Genomic DNA, 22250 nt, shown 5'->3' with positions numbered 1-22250 from the left:
ATTTTCACACATTCGGCTCCACCAAAATATTCGAATTTCATAACCTCTTCAGTTCACCTTTCACTTCAAGAAATGCATCTACTTGTATTGAAACAAGCATTAGGCGCCTTTCGTTGCCCTCAGCTACCGTCTCACTGCCTGGCAGGACCGGCGCAGAGTACGTCATGCTAAGCAGTGGTACAGACGACGAGGTCGCCCCATTGGTTGAAGCCCCCGAGCTACCCCAGGCGCCCGGTTTAGTTGCTGCGACCGAGGTCACAGCGGCAGCCCCCTCCCAGCCACAAACTGGACCGACGGCCACCGGCGTTCCGCGAAGGCGGCTCAAGGCGAAGCACAGGCAGAGGAATCCCGTAGCCTTTTTGCGCCAGCCTGTGTGGAGCAAGTACGCCCTCAAGGTGTCCGTCGCTACCGTGTGCACGCTGGCCTGCTGCTGGGCTGCTCCCACTATGATTAGGTACGCCAGCCAATCTTCTCTTTTGGCCCCGAAGATTTTGTATGTGGTATGCGTCAAATTAAACGCCGAGCAAAAAGTGGGAAATAATGTTGAACGGCTTACTTTTGTAGTAAGTAAAATTATATATTGTGTCCCAGGCAGACTTGCAAGTCAAACAATTGAGTTAAATTTGCCTTATGCGATGTCGTTTACTCTTGAATAAAACTATCATACATAAGATGCGCGATAATTGTGCTGATCTTGCTGATTCCGGCTTTAGTAATATTTTGCGTCTTCGATATTTCTTTTACTACACTACATAAGACTCAAAGTAGAGGACTTAGCGTCTGTACATTTAGTTTTATTACTTTAGGCGCAGCAATTCCTTTTCTTGGTATACTAATAATAACAGAAACTACGCCGAACTGCTCGTAAAGAGCTTTCTGAAAAATGTACAACTGCTGAAGCGCCCTGTACTTGTGCGTGTATGCTCTTCGTGTAGACGGGATGATACAAATAGTATGCGAGGTACATAGCATTCCGCCGCAGGTTTCTGAAGGGCACTTCCGAGGCTATGTTGAAAAGCAGCGAAGTATGATTGCTAGTAACGTCGTAAGTCGAGGCAGGCGCACAGTGTCGCGACGCACGTGTCTTTGCTCTGCGGACCCCAAAATCTTGTACACCCTTTTATCCCTGCACTGCGATTCTTTTTCTTCGAGCTTTTACTTTTCGGTGGTTATACCACCGCTAAGTCCTGTCGGCTATACCGCACCTGGGTTTCATGCTTGGTTCTAGTGACACGAGTATTGCTACTGTTCCAGACGTTGTAATTACTTCAGATGTTCGAAATTAAAGTGTAAATATTGATCTGCACATGTGCACGGAAGCGCTAGTTGAAGGGACGATGTCTTGATTCATAAGGTTGCTCTGCTCGGACTCTCCGTTGCTGCAGGACCTTAGTTGGTTGCTGGCAACCTCACTGCATCGACTGGGTAGCCGACATCAGCAGCTCTCTGGACCTGAAAAGGCAGCCATGCGACAACTTCTACATGTTCGTCTGCGGCAAGGAGAAGAGCTGGCCCGTGAGTTTGTGAAAATTGCCGCTCGTGAGAGCTGAGATATTTGTCACCGGGATATTAGAGTTCGCGACCCTATGCCACCGAAAGTCACTGCATAGCTTGTAAGAAATCGCACGACTGTGGTCACAGTGAAATGCTGCGGTTTTCTGAACTTTTCTTGCATTGACATTCAAGACGAGAGATATGAAGGTTTTTGGTAGATGTAAGCGTTGCAAGCTTCAGAAGATGGGAGGGCTATCCGCACTGGGCTTAGCATAGTCGAAAGCTGTTTGTACGTTAACGAATCGCTCTGGAGAAAATAATCTTGCTTCGCATATCTACAACCTTTTGCCTCATAATTCAATGTATTCAGAAACTTGAAGCCGTTGATTGCTCGTCCCATTTAAATCTGTGCCTTGGTTTTGTTCTCACTCTGTGCGTTGCACATTGTGTTTTTGAACATTTGTTAACAAAACGCAACCTGTGGCTTACAAAAGACGCCGCTGTGTTAAGCGCCAAAAATTGTTAGCTGTAGTTTTCGAGAAATTTCTTAAATTTATATTTCGGGAAATTAAAGCTATAAAATGCGTATGCGCAGCGTTCACTTAAGGCAACGTAACAAAAAAAAATAGAACTTGTTAAGCAGTGTTTGCAATCTTGGCTCAAGGACAATTTTTGTGCAGAAAAAAGCTGGCCATTTTGCGGTGATGATGTATTTTGCTTGTGTAAAGGTTACTATTTCTATTTCTTATGACCATCTCTTAAAGGCAGCAGGTAATGAGATTGCGTCTCTTTTGATATAACAGGTAACAATCTTATGTCAAAACCTGTGATGTCAAGAAGAGTTGCTCTTGGAGGATAGAACGCTGCCTGTTTCATATCGGCGCGCCGTGTCAGGAGTGTATAATGCTGTTCTGCATGACAGATTACGAAACACTGCGGTTCCAGCTCACCCCGCTGTCAGCCCTTAGCTGCCAGTGAAAGTGCGCCTTGACAAATGCTACTAAGGGGAATTCTAGAGTAATCCAACGTGCTCTCTATGATGTGACCAACTGTAGAGATGGCACTGCAGTGCTATATTTGTGAGATGAACGGAAATGCCCTATTACCACGTGGCGGCAGCGCTAACCACCGGACAGATTACATGTCTCAGTCTGGCGACACAAAGCTATGTACCTCCCTTTGCGTGGAAACTTACTTTACCAGGTCACTTTCTTTACACTTAATAGATATTTTGTAAACTGGGAGAGGCAAGTAACCAGGGGTCACTGCATGTGGTTTGTTGAGGAAGTCGGACATTATGTGCATTATAGACCTTAATTAAGACATGCTTACTAGAGATAAATTCCTCTAGTGAACATTTATTTTTTTGTTTTGGGGGAGCAGGGTTATATTGGTGAATTGAAGGCAGTCAGCGCTGAAGGCAAGCCTTTTTCCTAAATGAGTGGAATCTCATAGTGGCGAAGGTGAAAAATTTGCTTTCATACCTAGTCAAGTTGGTCTTCCGGCGTTGCACATAGATAAAATAACGCCGCTCACATTTTTAATGCAGAAAATATGGACGCAGTGTCTGTATTTTAAGATGTAGAAGATGTTATTTCGGCGACAATACTACGCGCAGCGAGGACATTTTATAAATGTTCAACTTGCAAAGACAGCTAATGGAATCTTAAAAAGGGCATAGTGAGCGCGTTGCTCGAACTTCTTTCACCTGTATATACTCATCATCGCCATCATTCGCATTTGTTCGAAGGATCGCGCGCTTAGGGTCAGGCTGTCCTAGAATAAAGACCTTCATCGAAGCGTTGGCTCAGAAGTGGCGAGGGTGCCGTTCCTCTTCCCAACCTTTCGCTTTCAACCAGTTTATCGTCCTTCCTGTAGCTCCGTTCTGGCCTTCGTTTGCGTCCACAGCCCTCAAGTGTAAATGGGGGCAACGGAACCCGGCCACCCCCTCCTTCTACGCCCGCTGCAGCGGCTACTCTGGCCTTGAAAGTTACCAGTCGCCAGCGCGATCTCCAGATCTTTTCCGGACTTCGTGGAGACGATGTTGAGCACTGGCTGTATAATTGCGACCACGTCAGTGCTTTTAACTGCTGGCAAGACTAACACAAGTTGCTCAAAGTCGTTTTCTACTTGATGACGTCGCAAAAGCGTGGTTCTTGAATCACGAGGACATCTCCGACTGGCGCACTTTCACAGAGCAGCTGCGTAAGATCTTCGACACGCCTTCTAAGCGGCCTGAGCTTTTTAAAAAGAAGCTCGCTGCTCGTATGCAGCAACCTGGCGAGTCCCATACGTCTCATATCGAGGACGTCCTCGCCCTTTGCCGTCGGGTGAATGATGATAAGCCAGAATCGGAGCACGTTCGCCACATTCTGAAGGGCATAGGCACCATCCCATTTAACACCTTGCTGGCCCCGAACCCCGCTACTGTGTCTACCATTACTTCCACCTGTAAACGCCTGGATGAGCGGCTGTCATGCCGCCTCCAGCAAGACCTCACCGATGGCGGTGCCTTCTTTGATGGGAACCTACGTTCTATTATCCGTGCGCTTATACGGTAGGAGCTGTCTGGCCAGGCCACTCAAGTGCCGCCAAACTCAAATCTCCCACCTGCCACAGCGGATTTACGAAGCATCATCAAAGGTGAACTAGCTGCTTTCACTTGCGCCGTCAACCCCCCCCCCCCCCCCCGCGTGTAACCCCGACGGTCGCACGCCCACCTACGCCAAGATTGCTTCGCACCCAGCTGCCCAATCTCCTCCGCCTTGACCACCACCTATTTGTGGTCATGTGGCTACTGTGGCACCATATTCTTCACAGCCCCGTAATATGCGACCCTGGCACTCCCCTCATCCTGTGTGCTACTACTGCGGGATACGTGTTCACATTTCCCGTGTCTTCTGTCGGCGCCAGCAAGACGAGCAACGAGGTTAGGCGCCCTGCGAGCGTGCCTATATGCGTCCGCCTGATGCTCCTGCCGTCATGTATTCAGCATTTCCCGTCCTTGTGCTTAACCTATGCAAACGCAAGAAGCCTCTCATCCATCTGGTCCTACTAGATGCCGCTCCCCTTCGCCTCTCCGCCTAACCTCACCTCTCCATCCCGCTTCGTCATCTTTCGCTCCATGCCCGGGGGAAAAAAATAAGCAGACTTTAGGGGAAAGCTGCTTTGTGTACGAACTGTGCAATTCCTCCTGGCTGCCCTTCGATAATGTTTCGCGTAATTATCGAAGGTGTGTGCGTTTAGGCCCTCATCGACACTGGCGCCTTACTCCCGCGATGCATATTACCCTGTGTTCCCGCCTGCGCAAAGTACGTGCTCAAACAGCAATCCCCCACCCCGCAGTGCCAATGGAAATCTCGTCAATCCCACGGCGCAACGTACAGCGCCTGTTCTCATCGATAACCAGCGCCACTATATCCAATTTTTCGTGCTATCCTCGTGTATTCATCACCTGATTTTTGACTGGGACTTCTTGTCGTTGGCGTCCGCCCTCTTATCTTGCCTCGAAAGCCTCATCCACAGTGTCGACACCTAGCTAGCCTCTGCTTATGACAGTTCACCCCGGCATGTGCTCGCTGCAGTTCACTTTTTGCTGCACCCTCGACGGGAAGAGTTCGTCATCGTTACCTTGGATTACGCTTTCGATGGTGATGCCTTAGTTATGCCAGCTCCAAGGTGTACCTCCGACGGCATCGTTCTTGCCCCTTGCTTCACCTGTTTCACACGTGGTCGCGCGGTTCTCGCGGTTTAAACACTACAGGCCAGCCCGTATTACTACCAAAACGTGCGAATGTTGGCTTTATTTTTTTATGGGCACATTGTCTCCTTCAAGACCCTCTCCAGTGCGCCACCGCCACCTTATGCGCCCCCTCCGCGCTCGCCGCCGCATCAGCACTGGCCTTACATCTGAGCAGTCGACAGCCTTCCTAGCAGTCCTTTTGAAACACAAAGAATCTTTTGATGTTTGCACCTCAAATTTTAGCCAGACCTCAGTCACGACCTACGGCATCGAAACGAATGATTTTGCTATTTGTCGCAGTCCGTAACGCGTTTCGTCATCAGTACTCAAAATTACATCAGACATACGGCCATCCACGAGCTCCAGGTTCTCTCCTGTTATCATTTGAAAAAAATATGGCTCAGCTCATTTTTGTGTGGATTACCGAGCCCTTAACAAGATAACACTTTAATTTTGAGACACTCAAGTACAAAAAACAAAAAAAATGTGAGAGGAAGCCTGCACCGAAGAAGAGGTTATCGCAGGCAAAATATATTGAAAATAAAAAGGGGCCAATGCCCAAGAGAAAATTTAAGAAAAAACAATTAAAAAGGCACAAATGACGGCCAGGCAAAGGTTAGGTGTTGGGCAGAAGGGCCCGAAAAGAATAATTAATTACGAAGGAGGCATTGTTGGGTTCAGCATGCCCACGAGCTTTAGACGCGATCGCAGGTTGCCAGGAGGAGCGAAGTGGCGGGGATCTGTAGGGAGGAAGAAGAGACGAAACATGGAAAGGAGAAAAAAATGAGATAAATAGGCTTCAGAAAGCACAAGGTGCATATAAAAATGGGGAAAGTGAAGCCAAATAAATGAGAAAAAGGTAGAGACAAAAAATATAACTGCGAGGGGAATTAAAACTAACTAAATAGATAAAAACGGAAAAATATAACCGCAAGAACAAAAAGAAAACGAATGAAAAGAAAAATAAAATAAAAAAGCAAAACGAAAAAAGGAAGAAAAAACAGCTGCGAGTCCCATGCCCGTGATGCAGGGCCAGAGCCAAGGCCCACCAAAATAGGCCATACGGTGCCGCCGATTGCATGAGACGTGGAAAGCTCAATATTGGCTTGTAGGCCTATCAGCCATCGTCGACGCATTGGACTGCCTCCGAGGAGCTGAATAATTCTCCAGGCTTGACCGTGGCTGAGGATACTGGCTAGTTCCCATGTGCGAACCTGACAAGCACAAGACTGCCTTTGCTACCCCCGAAGGTCTCTATGAGTTCAACGCGGTGCCTTTCGGATTGTTCAACGCTCCTGCCACGTTTGACCGCATTATCGACACTGTGCTACGGGGTATCAAATAGAAGACATGCCTTTGCTATCCCCACAATTTAATCGTATTTTAGTCGGAATTCGCTCAGCACTTACACCGTCGCAACGAAGTTCTTATGTCCCTTGCACACGCCAGTTTTAAGCTCAGTACCATGAAGTTTTCCTTTGCCAGCAAAATCATCAAAGTTCTAGGTCATGTTAGCAAGGCAGGAATCCAGCCCGACCCCGATAAAATTGCACTTGTTTTAAATATTCCTCAGGCCGAACGCCAGAAAGATCTCCGCAGATTCCTTGGTTTGGAGTTCCTTGGAGTCCTACTTCCGCCGTTTCATATGGAATTTTTCGGCCCCATTACAAAAATTCTTGACTTCTGAAGCGTTTTATTTATGGTCCCCTGAGTGTGAAGAGGCCTTCCATGCCCTCAAGCAAGCAGTGACGACGCCTACCGCGCTTCGCCAGTTTGGTGAGGAAGCGCCTACAATTCTTCACACTTACGCCAGTGGACAAGGCATCGGCGCCGTCCTTTTGCAGCGCTCCGCTACGTCTGAAGAGGAAATTGTTCCATACGGCAGCCGTTCCCTTACTACAGCCGAGAGTAACTACTCAGTAACAGAGCAAGCACGTCTCGGTGTTATTTGTTCTATAGAAAAATTTCACCCCTACTTGTACGGTCGCCATTTCACCATAGTTACAGATCACCACGCACTGAGTTGGCTGTTCAAGGTTAAAAAACTTACCCGGTCGCTTGGGTCGTTGGGTGCTCTGCCTTCAAGAGTATACGTTTGCTATCACTGGCAAATCTGACAGGGTAGAGGAAGACGAAGTGTCCTTGTTAAGGTGCCTTCACATCGCTCTTGTGGAAATCTCGCCTGCCGCGTAACCACGTTCCCTATAGCAAACGAACTGAATTCACGCCATGCGAGGAGGCTTCGGACGCCCAATTGCCGCCTGGTTGCATCTCACACAGCATATGTCACGCAATTATTCCTGGACCTGAACTGCGCGCCGAGGCTAGGCCTAGCGCCTCCGGTAACGTGCTGGCGGGGGTAGCTCCGCCTGCGCCGCTTGCCTCGGTGGCATTCCCGCCAGTACAACAGACCACTGAGCATGAGCCGGACCTCGAAAATCGTGCCTTTTTTTCATCAGATACGGCGCCTGCCCTGCCTTCTCCAGATGTACAACAGCTCGTGAGTGCTTTACCCTCTGGACGGAACACTGATACGGCTGCTCAGCCACATGGCACGTTGAGCACTCCAATGGACCTGTCATCAGCCTCGCCAATCGGGCCGCCAGCCCTCCGCTCTCCTCAAAAGCGCCCTTCGGGAGACGCTACTACGGGTTCCTCTTTGGCCAGCGGCGGTTCACAGGGCAAACGTTCCTGCCTAACCACAGACCGCCCATTTGTGTATACCCACGGCCCAGTGAGTTACAAAGCCACTATCAAATCTCTGGCAACGAAAAGCCTTACAGATACACCGACCAGAATTCTGCAGGCAAATCTGGATGCATGTCTCGGAACGAAAGGTTTTCGCGGCTTTACGGCCAGAAAGAAGTCCAATACCATTGCTGTGTGGCTCCCGACCTTAGCTGCCGTGGAACGTCTGCAAACGCTACAGTGCATTACAGTTAGCAGCAAGGTCTCGGTACCGATACAGGTGTACCTGGTTGATGGATCCGACTTGCAACGTTGTGTTGTCTACAACGTCGATGTTAGTGAGGACCAGGCCGCCCTTCAGCGTGAGCCTTATTGTCCCACTCACCGAGTTATCCAGGCACGTTACATGGGAAAAGGGCGCTCATGCATCGCCACCCTGCAAGGCCCACCAACACCGCCGGCCTGCTTTTACTATTATGGCTGCATTTTATGAACTCGGCCATACAAACCAACCGCCGTCTACTGCTACAGTTGCTTCAGACCTGGCCGTATGCGTTGATCCTGCCCTTTCACAACTCAAGTGGAACCTGCGTTAGAAGGCGCAGCGGCGTAAAGATGTGGCCTCTGCAAAACTGACGACCACGAGATCACATCACCCACTTGCCCACAAAGCAAAAGGCAACAGAAAGGATTCGTCGTGGGTATCTAAACAAATGACTCAGATTGTGAATACGCCCCTTGTGCAGACTTCCAACCGGTTTGGAACTCTCCAGTCAGATGATGACGAGTGGCCCGAACTTCCCATGTTGCACACGCATGAATCTGCTACCAAGCAGACTAATAGCGATAAAGTGCGTAAAGGCTGCCGACATCAGCAGGCTACAAAACAGCGTAGCATCCCGGAACCTCTCAACGATGACATGGTAGCAGTTGATGACCAAATTGCACGCCTTTTGGCAGAGGTCTCAAGGCTCCGACAACACCGGGAACTGCTTGCCCGCCTTAGACATGCAGCAGGATCTGGCACTGCCACTAGAAATGATGAATCAGCCCCGAGCATGTACTGCCCACCAGCTCCTTTCACCGCTCCTCCCAGAGTACCTGCTACATTGCCAAATAACTCTGCGGTGTCCCTGCTCCGCTTCATAGTTACCCAGTTATCCAACCTGACATCTGTTCTCTTGCAACGCTCGGACTACTAACCGAAGATGGCGCGTTCCGGCTTTCCTGGTGTGCTCCAGTGGAACTGTAGAAGCCTCTCCACTAAAGTGGGAGAGCTCAAAACCCGTCTTCGCTCGCACAAGCTCCAGGTGTGGGCCATGTTACTGCAGGAGACCGATGCATTGCCAGCAATTCCGGGCTTCAGTGGTTACGCGTCACCTTCGATGAACGACCATCGTGTGCACAAAGCTTCCCCTCCGGGAAAGGCGGCCGTGTACGTTAAGAAGAGTTTCCCCCACGTGTGCCTCTCTCTAGAAACTTCGTGCACCTCGTATCAGGAGGTAGTTGCAGTTGCTGTAAAATTACCGAAAGCAATTGCTGTGGTAGTATCCTTCTACGTAAGACCATCGGGTGACGCTCCCTCCCGAATTAATCTGGGATGGTCATCTGGGATGGTAATCTGGGATGGAATTAATCTGGGATGGTAAGGAGATACCCCGGGTGTCCGATATTAGTCGGAGGTGACTTCAACGCCCCACACCCAGACTGGGGGTACCCAACTTCGAGCCCCCGCGGCAGGCGTGTGCGGGATGCCTTCGCCGATTCGTTGTTTATTCTTCTAAATCACCCCAGTTCAGCAACGCGGGCTATGCGTCACAGTCACAGTGCCACCTATGCTCCTGATCTGACGTGGTGGTCTGGCCCCAGCACTCCCTCGTGGCACCTTGAGCCTGACTGTTGGGGTAGTGACCACCACCCTATATTCGTCGGTGTCCATCCATCACGTGCTCGCCGGTTACGCCGCAAGTGCACGGTGGTCAACTGGGATTGTTTCCATGCTATTCTCCAGGATCTCCCTGCAGAGTCGTCACCATCGCTTGTTGACCGCATACAATGCGCGTTAAACAGGGCTACCACCTGCACCTGGGCAGACATTTATCGACCGGTTTCGGATATCGGTCTGCTAATCTTGGGGGCTTCTCGCCGACAGGGTGAGCTGGCAGCGTCACGTGATCCCACATCTGCACAGGCACGCATAAGACTGAATTATATTACTGCCAAGGCTCGCAAGTACGAACGCGACCTATCACGAATGCATTGGCATGCGTGGTGTGAGCAGTTTTCTGCGAAGTCGTCGAATCCATCTCTATGGCGAACTTTCCATCCAATGGAACACGGTCACCGTCGCCCCGACGCAGCTACCACCACATGCTTCGGAGCTAACTTGTCTCCTGATGATTTCGCCAGAGAAGCGGCCCGGAAAATCTTTCCAAAATATGATGTATTGCCCCCTCAGCTAACCAGTCTAACTTGGCAGGGATTCCAGCTCACGTAAATACACTGCCATCAGCACCAGATTCCGAGAGCATTGCGTCTCTTTTTACCATGCCTGAGCTGCTTGCAGCAATAGATGAGACCAAACGAAAGACATCGCCCGGTCCGGATGCCATTCCATATGAGGTGTACAAGAACATGAGTTGTGCTGTCCTCCTTCAACTTCTCGACACCATTAACACAGTAAGGCTAAACGGCTCTGTGCCTGAGACCTGGAAATTAGCCACTGTGATCCCAATTTCGAAAGCCGGGAAGCCACCGACGGATCTTGGCAACTTCAGGCGTATTTCTCTAACATCAACACTGTGCAAGCTGACAGAAAAAATGTTAGCCACACGATTGTCGTGGTGGCTGGAGCACCACGGTTTCTACCACCCCGCCCGAATTGGCTTACGTCCATTCATCGGCACTGAAGATGGTTTGGCTGTCTTGGCGTCGCAAGTTCTGTCATCAACTCGCAGCCACTGTGTACGTACCGTCCTCGCCATGGATATCGAAAAGGCTTACGATAATATAAGTCGTGCTGCTATTTTGATTCTATTGACATGCTGCATTTCCCTCTTCGAGTATGCTATTTTATAAAAACCTTCCTTGAAGGCAGACGATTTGCCATACGCTTCAGTGGTGACTCCATAGGATCATTTCAATCTGTTCGTGGTGTACCCATAGGCTAGGTGCTGTCACCAACACTGTTCAATATTGCCTTCATTCCTCTTGCATGGCGCTTACATTATGTCCCTGACGTTAAGTTCTTACTGTACGCTGATGATATCACGGTATGGAGCACTCACCATGACCTGCTAACTCAAGCGGCGGACCTACAGTCAACCTTAGATATTACCGCCAATTACGCTATGTCTGTCGGCCATCAGCTTTCAGTGAGCAAAACTACGTTCATGTCAGTGGCCAACCGCTGGGGGCGCCGTAAACTTGCTGCCACGCCAATCCATCTCCAACTATCTGGAACCCCAGTTCAAGAATCTTCGACATTGAAAATTCGGGGTTTGTCGATACATCAGTCCGCAACGGGTACTGCCTGGCTTCTTCAGGCTAAAAAGCAGGCGTTGCAGACTTTGGGCCTAATCAGACGTATTGCTCTCAAAACCGGCGGCGCTCGCTCCCTTGTCGCACGAAATTTGGTGAAAGCGGTTTTGCAACCGCGCCTCATTTACCAAGCACAGTTCCAATACTTAACCAGAGCTCAGTGGGATCGTCTGGAAGCTGTCAATCGAGAGGCAATGAGAGTTATTACTTGCCTTCCACACATTACGCCGATCGTGGCACTTCAAGAAAATGCTCAGGTAAATACCCTTGACGAGTTGGTGCAGCAGGGCCGTGATGCTCGTAGCCTTAAGTCTACCCTTTTGCATTCACCGCGAGCACTCCGGACCTTTTCTTCATCACACACAATACTGCCGCCGCCACCGTCAGTTCTTCCTCCATGGTACTTTGTGCAGTTGAGCGACAACAAACCTACCGATCTACGTCGCCCAACCTCACCTTGACAACGTCACAATCTTACAATCACCCCTTTCACCCAGCGTAATAACTGCTTTAAATATTCTTTTTTTCCGCGAACAGCAACGGAGTGGAATCAACTTACTAACGACGATGTCTTACAGCTATCTGTAACATCATTCATCGGCAACCTCAGTGCACAATAATGTCCTCTGTCATGCATTCCCGGTTCCCATTTTTGAACTGAATTTAATATTGTGATCGTTTTGGTGCTCTTTCTTCATTCAATTAATCCCCTGTTGTCCATGTTCACTGATGACTTGATAGTAGTGTATTTATATGCCCCAAACCTTAGTGTACTTTTTTGTTGTGTTACGTCATTGAGCCTTTCATTTTTGCTGTTGTGTTTTGTTGCTTGTTAATAATTTGTGGCCTGTGTACTTTTTTTCTTAATATTTGTACTTACCTATTTTCTGTATGCTCACCCTGCGAAAATCCCTTCCTGGGATTGCAGTATTAATAAATAAATAAATGCGGCATCGTCCCTTCGCGAGCGGATCGCGGAACAAGACAACCACCTACCCCACGGCTCAATTATTATATATGTTGATGCCAATATCCAGGGCTGTGTAACGACGACTGCACTTTACTGTCCCTGCCAGCCTGCACTTAAGAAGACGGCGCCTGGTTTCGATTTGCGGAACCCCCTACTTCCTTCTGTGCTGACCTGCTTGTCATGCAAGGTGCGCTTCGCTCTGTAGTCGCAGTTACCTTGCGCCCTACAGCCCACATTATCATGCGTACTGACGCCCTTCAAGCAATTCGTCTACTCCGACGCATCAGGCGCAGCCCAGAAATGTGCCAGAATATACATGGCCTGGCGGCTCGCTTCCCGCAAGCCATTCGAATTGAGTGGGTCCCACGTGACCTACTCAATTCACAAAGATCTGCTGATTCTGCAACCCGCTTGCCAACCCTACCCACGTTAATGCCTCAATTCCTCACTATGGATGATGCTACCCTCCTACTCACAAGTAAGGAACACCTCCGGCGCCGCACACGTGCTCCCGTCCCTCCGTGTGCTATAACCCTCCCCCGCGGTCTTACCCGTGCAGGGGAGGTTGTGCTCCGGAGGATCCGGGTAGGAGTTGCCCTCACTCCTGCCGTTACTCGGACGTGGCCTCAATTTCGCCACTTGTATACCCGCCCAGGATGTCCAGTCTGCAACTCACAAGACACTGAGGCTGACATTCACCACTTGTTGTGGGATTGCCCGGCACTGAAGCCAACTAGAATTCGCCACCTGGCAGCAGCGGGTCTCCACCCAGACAACCCGTCCTCATACATTAATTGGACGCAGGGGCCACATCACCGCTCCCCCTTCCCCTTCATTAGATCGGCACATCTTTCCTGCTTTATTTAACACCCACCCACTCTTTTCTTTACTTTCTTTTCCCTTTTCTTCCTAACCCCTCTTATGCCCAGAGGCAATAATCAACGCTATCAAAAAAAATCTGGCAAAAACATCTCGACGCGAACGCCTTATCTCACTGCTCATTGCCTTCTGCTTCCGCAATTCCACCCGTGACCTCCTCTACACTCTGACTCCACGTCCGCCTTCCGCTCATCATCTGGATGCTGCGCCCATCGCTGTGGCTCCGCTGGATATCTACACTTATTTCCCGGCCCTGAAGTTGGCCGACCCCTGCTGCCGAACAGTCATCGCTCGTCTCCTCGGTCAATCAGCGGCGCCCAACAGTAACTTACTATTTCAGCTCCGCCAGCTCGGATTGCAGCATGGAATACTTTACCGCGATAATTACCCCCATACAGGTCACTGGTGGGTTCCCGTTTTTCATCGCACCCTTCGTCATCGAGTTTCAGAGGTTTACCACGACGACGTCACTGCCGGTCCTTTAGGTCACCACAAAGCGTACGGCCCTATCAAGAGCCGCTACTTCTGGCCCGGCCATTCTACAAGCGTCGCCAAGTACACATCATCTTGTCCCTCTTGCCAGCATCGTAAACGGTTAACATCTCTTCCTGCTGGCTCCTGCAACCTCTTCCTTGACCACCTGTGCTTGGTTGTCACTGCCATTCACAATCTGACACGGTACGCTTAAACAGCCGCTCTACGATCCGGTGCCGCTTCTGAAATCACCGACTTCTTCCTAGGAGCAGTAATCTTGAGTCATGGTGCTCCTCGTATCCTGGTCAGCGACCGTGGGAAGACGTTTCTTTCGCAATTACTTGAGGAGGTACTTCGCGAAATCAGCATCATCCACAAGACATCCTCCAGCTATCATCCTAAGACCAATGGCCTCATCGAGCGTTTTCACCGCACGTGATCCATCATGATATCCATGTAGATCAGTCTCGACCATAAGAACTGGTAGAACATTTTGCCCTTCGTCACCTTTGCATATAATTCCACAATTCAGCGTAACACTGGCTACACCATTTCTTCTTGGTTAACGGCCGCTAACCTTACTTTGTAATCGACAACACTTTTTCCTCCGCCCCAGTCTCTCACTCCACGTCACAGGGCGAACTTTGCTTCTCGTACGGCCACTGTCGTCAACTCTCGCGCGTCAACACTGAAGTCGCCCAGCAAGAACGGAAATGTTATTACGACCAGCCCCGTCATACTGTCTCCTTTAAAACTGTGACGTAGTTCTCCTTTGGACACCTATTTGCACCCCTGGCTTGTATGAGAAGCTTCTTCATCACTTCAGTGGGCTTTCCATGGTATCACAACAAACGTCTCCCGTCAACTACCGTGTTGCCCGTTCCCACACCAGTGCCTATCGTGGCCGCCGCTCAGAACAGGTCGTTCTCGCATCAAGCATGAAGCCATACGGCCATCGCTCCTCTACCACCTGAACAGCAGCCAGGGTGGCCTCTTTCTTGCCAGCGGTATTTGTGTGAGCGCGTTGTTCGAACCTATACTTCTTTTACCTGTATATACTTATCAGCGCCATCGCTCCCATTTGTTCGGAGGATTGGCGCGGTAGGGGCCAGGCTGTCCTGGAATAAAGGCGATCATCGAAGCAGTGGCTCACAGTAATTTTTGGCGCTTGGCGTTTGCAGCCACAATGCCAATTCAGAAAATTTAAAAACTGGACTAGCGGTCGACGTTTAAAGACGTCAATGTGGTAATTCTATCTTATGCCTTTATACCTCCGATAAAACGCTGAAAACGCATTTCACTTTATTGTTCATTAGAGAATTATTCGGAGATAGATATTGTCCTCTTTGCTGCGCAGTCCTCATGCATGATCCACACCCAGGTATCTAACTCTCGTTGAAGCATTAAAAAGTTGCCTGGCAAATAAATAATAGCCTAAGTAAAAGGTGCGTTTCGGTGCGTTCGAAAAAGGTTCAAAGCTTTTAGAACAATTTTGTCAGAAATGAAAGGATCGTTCAACAGCACGGTTCCACAAGGCTAGAGTGCATTATATCCAACATTGGAGAATACCACAGCCATGAACTGCGATGTTGTGGTGTTGCACGATTACATCGGTATTTCTACGGCACTGATTTCGGTGCACGTCCGAACAAAGGCATATGCTTTGAAAGCATAAATCACTCGAATACTGAGGGTTTTTGAGTGTGTTAGCTCTTATGCGTTTTTCAAGGACGCGTCTGTCTGCAATGAAGGGAAAATTTACCAAAGCACGTAAACACAAATTTACCACGTAAACACACATCACACAGCAACAGTGACACCTATATTTTTGATCTGTTATATACGTGCCAGTATAGCGGCCATCAAAGCGGGAACCCTCTGGGATTGCCATTTGTATAGAATTTGGTGGCCATCCGTTTGACACAGAATGTTAGAAATGGCGTCAAATTATTTGGCATGTTCGCAAAGACAAAACTACTAATTGAAATGGAGCTCAAAATATGTGTGCGATTCACACCAACGATCACACTATGCATTCTGACGACCTTCAGATGGCCATTTCGGCCGAACAGTTTGTCGCAAGAGCATCCGGATGCTGTCAAGCCGTTCGACGTGTTGTGGTGCACACGTTTATAATATGTTTCAGCTAATATTAGAAAGAAATATACCGGATATAGCGAGGGTGCCTGTGAATCGTATAGTAATGCAAAATCCATGCGGTAGATGGCGCTTCTCGGAATGTTGACACGAAATGGAGGAAGCTAACTAGAGAATTGACAAGCAAATATCAGGACAGCATTCGGGAGGGGGGTCAAATCGGCAATTATTTGTTAACAAAAAAGTTTAAAAAACAGAGAGGGCTCTGCGGAAAAGAGATGCTGACGAAATCGGCACTGGGAACATACAGGATATTTAAGCCCGAAATTGCCGAAGAAAATGTCTATAATATTCCATCCATCCATCCATCCATCGATCCGTCCGTCCGTCCATCCATCCACCCACCCACCCACCCACCCACTCACCCACCCACCCACCCATCCATCCATCCATCCATCCACCCACCCACCCACCCGTCCGTCCGTCCGTCCATCCATCCATCCATCCATCCATCCACCCATCCACCCATCCATCCATCCATCCATCCATCCACCCATCCATCCACCCATCCACCCATCCACCCATCCATCCATCCATCCATCCATCCACCCATCCATCCATCCACCCATCCACCCATCCACCCATCCATCCATCCACCCATCCACCCATCCATCCATCCACCCATCCATCCATCCATCCATCCATCCATCCACCCACCCATCCATCCATCCATCCATCCATCCATCCATCCATCCATCCATCCATCCATCCATCCATCCATCCATCCATCCATCCATCCATCCATCCATCCATCCAATCATCCATGTTTCCGGAACATCCGCGGATGTTTGGATTTGCTATTCTCCATGTTTTCTCCGCACAGCGACCTAAAGACTTGAACCTCCCGCAGTTAACAATCTTAAGTCGAACACTGAAACAATTTGGCGGATAATTGTTTTTAGTAGAGAACTTACTTTCATCATAGAGTAGGGGGCTGGAAGGTTGCTTTGCCTCAGGATAACTGTCCTGGTAAAGGTGTTCGTCTTTCTTCTCTCGCAAAGATCATATGCTGTCGGCATGAGGTAAACTCACCTTCGCACCCGCAAAATGCCACACAAAAATAATAATGCTAAAAAAGCCTACAGCACAGAATTCCACAGCGTAGTCTCGAAATTTCCAGCCCACTCCTTGATTTTTTGGAAGCCTGCAAGGTCCCTGGAGCCAATACCTCAAATTAAAGGCTAAACAAATTTGGTAGGGGTATCACGTTGCTAGAGCAGACGTCCGAAAGCAGGTGTTAATTCTTCAATTGGAGGAGACAATTGAGCTCCACTTTTCACGGTATTAAGCGATATCTTAGTGAGTTAGTTCTCATATACGCAAAATTGATCATTCGGTACTTATTTATAGATGGCGGCGAGCCCTCATGCCATTATCAGCGGAGTGACAAAGTGGATAAGCTATGCGCCACAGCACTGGCAGGTGGCTGTTTTTATCACAGCCACCGGTAGCGATTGTGCCACCTATATTGCTCTCCGCGAGCAGCCCTCGCGCAGCTGGGGTGAGGCTTCCCCGAATTTACCCGAGCTTGCCCGCGTTACTAACCGAGCTTAGCCGAGTAACTCGGACAGTAACTGGGGTTGCTAGGCAATGGCACAAGATCGTATGTACTTACGTAAGTACGGTGAACGGTGAACGTACGCACGATGACAAAATTCCTGGTCAGTGTTTGTGATCGTGTCAGTGTTTTCACACTATGAAAACAAAATTAATTTTGTACTCATGACTGATGAACGTTGCTCACAGTGAGTATCCTCATTTGGCTCAACTTTTCACCTACTTTTGTGCGCTCGAGGCAATCGCCAGTTCAGGTGACCTCAGCTTGGGTGGAGCATCAAATCTTCTCAGCCCTTGCTGAATTCCGTTTCTCTGTTGCTTTCCTCTTTTTACAGATGCTTTCACCCAAAAGTGGCTTCGTCCACCTGATGATCAGCGTATACCTGTCATTCTTCAAAAAGCTGCTGCTGACAGATATTGGCGACGAGAGTGAAGAGCTGGGCGTATCGCATAGGCGCTACCTGCACCTTTCTCAGCGATGTTTCCAGCAGGCCTTCAGTGGACGAGACCACATAGGCAAGTGTGGTGGTTGTGTATGCTTCGGTGAACCCTTCTATCGTTCCTGTGTGCCCGAACAAGCAAGCCACGGTTTTAGGCGAGACGTGAGGAGGTGTAGTGGACCCGGCCTGAAGTTTGTCATAAACTTACCGCGAGTTCACGGACGTAAATTAAGTTCGAGCTTAGAGGGCATCCAGGCTGAATTTGAAGGCCAATGAAATATCTGAAATCGCAATCAAGTTCTACCATTGCCTTTATTTAACACCTTAATTCATTATTTCTTGACCGATTGATTTTCTATTTGCCTTCTTCTGAAGTTAAATTGGTGCCTGCCAGCGCTCGCCATGCGCACGCATGACGCTTTATTTGCTGCAGCAAGGCACCTCTCAGCTACCAGACTATTCTGGATTCTTGACCTGGGTACCGCTTGCAAACAAGGGTATTTTCTGGTACCTGCATTCAAAAATGCGAAAGCAGCCTGAAGGGCAACCTGCACTCACAAAACTGTGGTCCATTTCCCGGCCGCTGTAACACGTGGCGAAGGACCAGCACGTTGCGTCCTGACAAAAGCTAAAAAACATGAACGGAGACTTCATTAAAGCACCAAAAGACGCCCACCTGATTGAGAGCAGTTTACATTAAGCACATGCGCGGTGGAATCGCGTCCGCTTGAGCTGGCATTCCGCAGAATAAAAATATTCTTGCAGTAGATACTGCGTAGCGCAAAAACGAGACGTCCTGCTGCTGCTTTATCTCAGGCTAGGTTGCATGTATTTAAAAAACATATAGCTTCACGGCGCGATGAAAAATCAGCTACAAGTAGCCGTCAGCATGTGGTCAGAAGCCCGCGAGTAACATGTGTCATTTAGTTGAAAAAAAACGGCAGGTACAATATTTGTAGCTGCGTTTGTTGTTTTTTATTGAATCAGCAGCTGTAGTGGTTCTAGGATACCATCGTTTACCACTGCAAATAAACTGTCACATGAGGTTTATTTTCTGTCCGAGCGAAGTCGACATCTTGGTGCCCATCATTTTACTAACTAATGGCAAAACCTCACAGGACGGCAACGAGCGTGAAGCGCGAATGTCTGTCGATTAACTATGGTGTGAGAGCAATTATCTGTCGATAAACACGTCGTACGGCTACTGGCCCCAATACGTCTTGGCGCGCCTCCAAATTTGCCGTCCGCGCCATCGACACCTGCGCTCTCGCCAAAGTATAAAATCATTGCACGTTTATGACTTCGTAACCCGCAAGGTTCAGCTTCAGCATGATCACTGCTTGCTTGTGTGAAGAAATAGAGACGTATCCGAGTTGCCACAGAAGCCGCTAGGCCAGCGGAGCGGTAACCTATTAATTAGAGCACCGTACAAAAAAAACTTAGACAAAATACGAAGTAGACAACAGACACCGCAAGCATCCGTTACTTCAATCTTCCTGTTTTGCGTTGTGCGTTTTCTACCATGCATTACTGACTAGCTCAGTTGCCTATGATTAGAGCTTCCAGGTCGTTTTCCAAAACCGTTGTGAGGGGCGGGAGACGCTGGGTTCCCATGTAGGAGGTCTAGTTCCACTGTTTTGTCCTCAAATGTGCATTTTTACCCGCAATTCCCCGAAGATGGGCTTATGTACGCCTACGCAAACGGCGAAAAGCTGAGCATATATATCTAAAGTACAGGTGCGGTAGCTAGACCGTGTAGGTGTGACAAACGGTGACTGGAGCGCCCACCTTTTTTAAATGACGCGGCGTTGGCGCTACCGGCGAAAACAAGGTTCGCGCTTGCTTTCACGGGCCTTTGTTGCCTGTGCATCAAGTCGGCTCACTTCATTTATTTCCGACTGCACCCGAATTTATTTCGGGTAACCTGGTTTGGCTATTGGGTTCGAATCCAATCGGCGGGATGTGGGTTTTGCTTTTGCTTTCTAAACAATCGTTCAGCCATAAAATATACTATTTTTTGCCATTTTTTGACACCACAAATAAAATAATACATTCCCATATGCTTTCCTTGGTTTCAATGAATGCCGGTAAAGAGAATAGCGACATAAATATATTACAGCGGTAGGGACGCTGAATTTCGAATATCTGTCTCTCGCGGCTCGGTCACGATAAGTGTAGCCTTTTGGAGTGTGCAAAACTGAACTGAATGCAAATGAATTCGCTTTGCTACCGAATCGAATACGAATGTAGTAGTTAAAAACCGAAGAAAATCGACTCAAATATTGAAAGAACATAACTTAATAAGAATAGAGTACTTTTTGTAGTGCCGTAGCCAGAAATATTTTTTCGGGGGGTTGTATACTTCTGCCCCTGTACACTAGGATACAACTTACGTTTGTACTGAAGATCCGCCCTTACCCTTATTACCGCAAGGCGCTGTTCCTTTGTGAGACCGCAAAATAGTCTGCTGTTCAAGCCTCCCCTCTAACCTAAAGAAAGAGATAACCATAAAAGAAGATTATACAGGCATATATTTTAACGTTTTGGCCGGCTTATTAGAAGGAAATGTTGAAAGATTGTTTCTTTATTGAGCTCGCATAAAACTTTTGCGACGCAAAAACCCGGCGCGCGCCACATAACTTCACAAGAGGCAAAATCATTATTTGCCACATTTTGTGCGACAATGCATATACTGTAATTTTCTGCAATGAAAGTTAATTTATAATTGTCATTATCATTTACTGCGTTTTAAATAGCTGCGCTCAAAGATTACAGGCTTAGATATATTTCTGTTTCCAACATGGACGTCATTCCTGAGGAAGAGTTTCTCGCTCAGCATGGCTATGCATCTGCTTTTCCACCGGTTGCTTCATTGAGCTCGCCTTCATCGACTGCGTAGTCATCAGGTGTGCCTCAGGCGCTCCAGGGCAGCGCAACGATAGCGAGGGGGTTGTTGAAAAAGAACAGCAGTGGAAATGCTCTCTCCAGTGGCGCTCAGAAAATCGTGCTGAATGTTCACAGGAAACTCAGAAAAGAGCAACCGAAAGCTGCGATCATGGTGATCTGCGAAAGGGATCAGCGCAAATTTTTTGACGGCAGAAGCGCTACGAAAAACATAGACGGAGAGCTATGGACACAACCTGTGAAGCGGCCTAGACGTCAAGGCTTCAAGAGGCGCATACATATGGCAACTCCGTACTGACCTCATTATGAAACTGTGTGCACGACTTTTTCCAGCGCAACGAGGTCCCAACAGTGCAGAAGACTGCTGCCGAATTGGCTTCCGCGGACAACTCACAAGAGCTGCCGACACTTCAGCCATGGACCATGCGTTGCCTCCTCCTGGATATCGGCTTCAAGAACGAGAAACGTGGACGGAACTCCTTGCTCATCGAGAGCGAGGACTTGTTGCGGTTGGAGCATAAGTACCACAGATTACATTGAATGGAGAAGTAAACAAGAGGTCCTCTTACTGTCCATGTCTCAAAGACTAGATAGCGCGCGCTTATAAGAGGAGTCAAGGTGCGTGTTTGGAATCGCCTCCAAAGTGTCTGGTGACCAACCCCTCCTGTACCCTCTGCCACCACCCCAAAGCCACTTTGGATCATATCCTTTTCTTCTGCCCGGCGGATCCTCTCCCGCGGGGCGTGGAGCACCTTACCATTTGGGAGGCTTATTGGGAGGCCCTACTGCGCTCCGAGGATCCGGCCAAGCAAGCCATCGCCACAGGCCAGGCTGCCAGCGTCATGAGCCTCTGGGACATGAAAGTTTGAGTGCAGTGGGGCCGTTCGGGGGCCCAAAGACCTGCGTGTCCTAAACTCCCCTTTGTCCATTGAAGTTTTCACCACCACCACCATGTCTCACAGATGTTTTACCGCAACTCGCGATATTGAGTGAACGAAAACCGTAGTCAAACTTTGACCCAGCAATTTTGTCTCGTGGACTCCTATATAATGATGCTCATTATAAATCCGTTCATTTCCAGTAGCTTAATAAACATTACATGTTCATACCACTCCGGTGATCGATGCACCTAACAAAGCAAATATTGTGGGCACAAGAACTTCCTAAATTCCTAATCATATGCAGCTTGATTTTTGAAAGTGCAATAGTATACACTTTACAAACATTTTTCCCCAGTACTTCGTTCATGGTCTTTGCTACTCAAGCATACTGTGTCTTTGACATTGGGTGTGTCTATGAAAGTCTCTACATGCTGTTACGCACTGTATGGTATAAAATCCCGAAGCTGCATATGTCCTAAGAGACAGATATGTCATGTGGCTCTTTAATATACGGAAATGTTTGA

At 48.6% G+C, this 22250-nt stretch overlaps 1 protein-coding gene across 1 annotated transcript in view; it reads left to right on the top strand.

Annotated features, from left to right (window-relative positions):
- Window positions 1–446: 446 nt before the first annotated feature.
- Window positions 447–22250, top strand: part of LOC144123818 (neprilysin-3-like) — a 42301-nt gene continuing 20497 nt past the window's right edge. The window contains exons 1-3 of the mRNA XM_077656559.1: window positions 447–454; window positions 1386–1515; window positions 17837–18023. Of these exons, the coding sequence (XP_077512685.1) occupies window positions 447–454; window positions 1386–1515; window positions 17837–18023 (325 nt within the window). The remainder of the gene's footprint in view (window positions 455–1385; window positions 1516–17836; window positions 18024–22250) is intronic.

This window comes from Amblyomma americanum, chromosome 3, assembly GCF_052857255.1.
Source record: "Amblyomma americanum isolate KBUSLIRL-KWMA chromosome 3, ASM5285725v1, whole genome shotgun sequence".
Lineage (NCBI taxonomy): Eukaryota > Metazoa > Arthropoda > Arachnida > Ixodida > Ixodidae > Amblyomma > Amblyomma americanum.
Note: the sequence above shows the minus strand (reverse complement) of the source record. Positions and strands in the feature narration are given on the sequence as shown.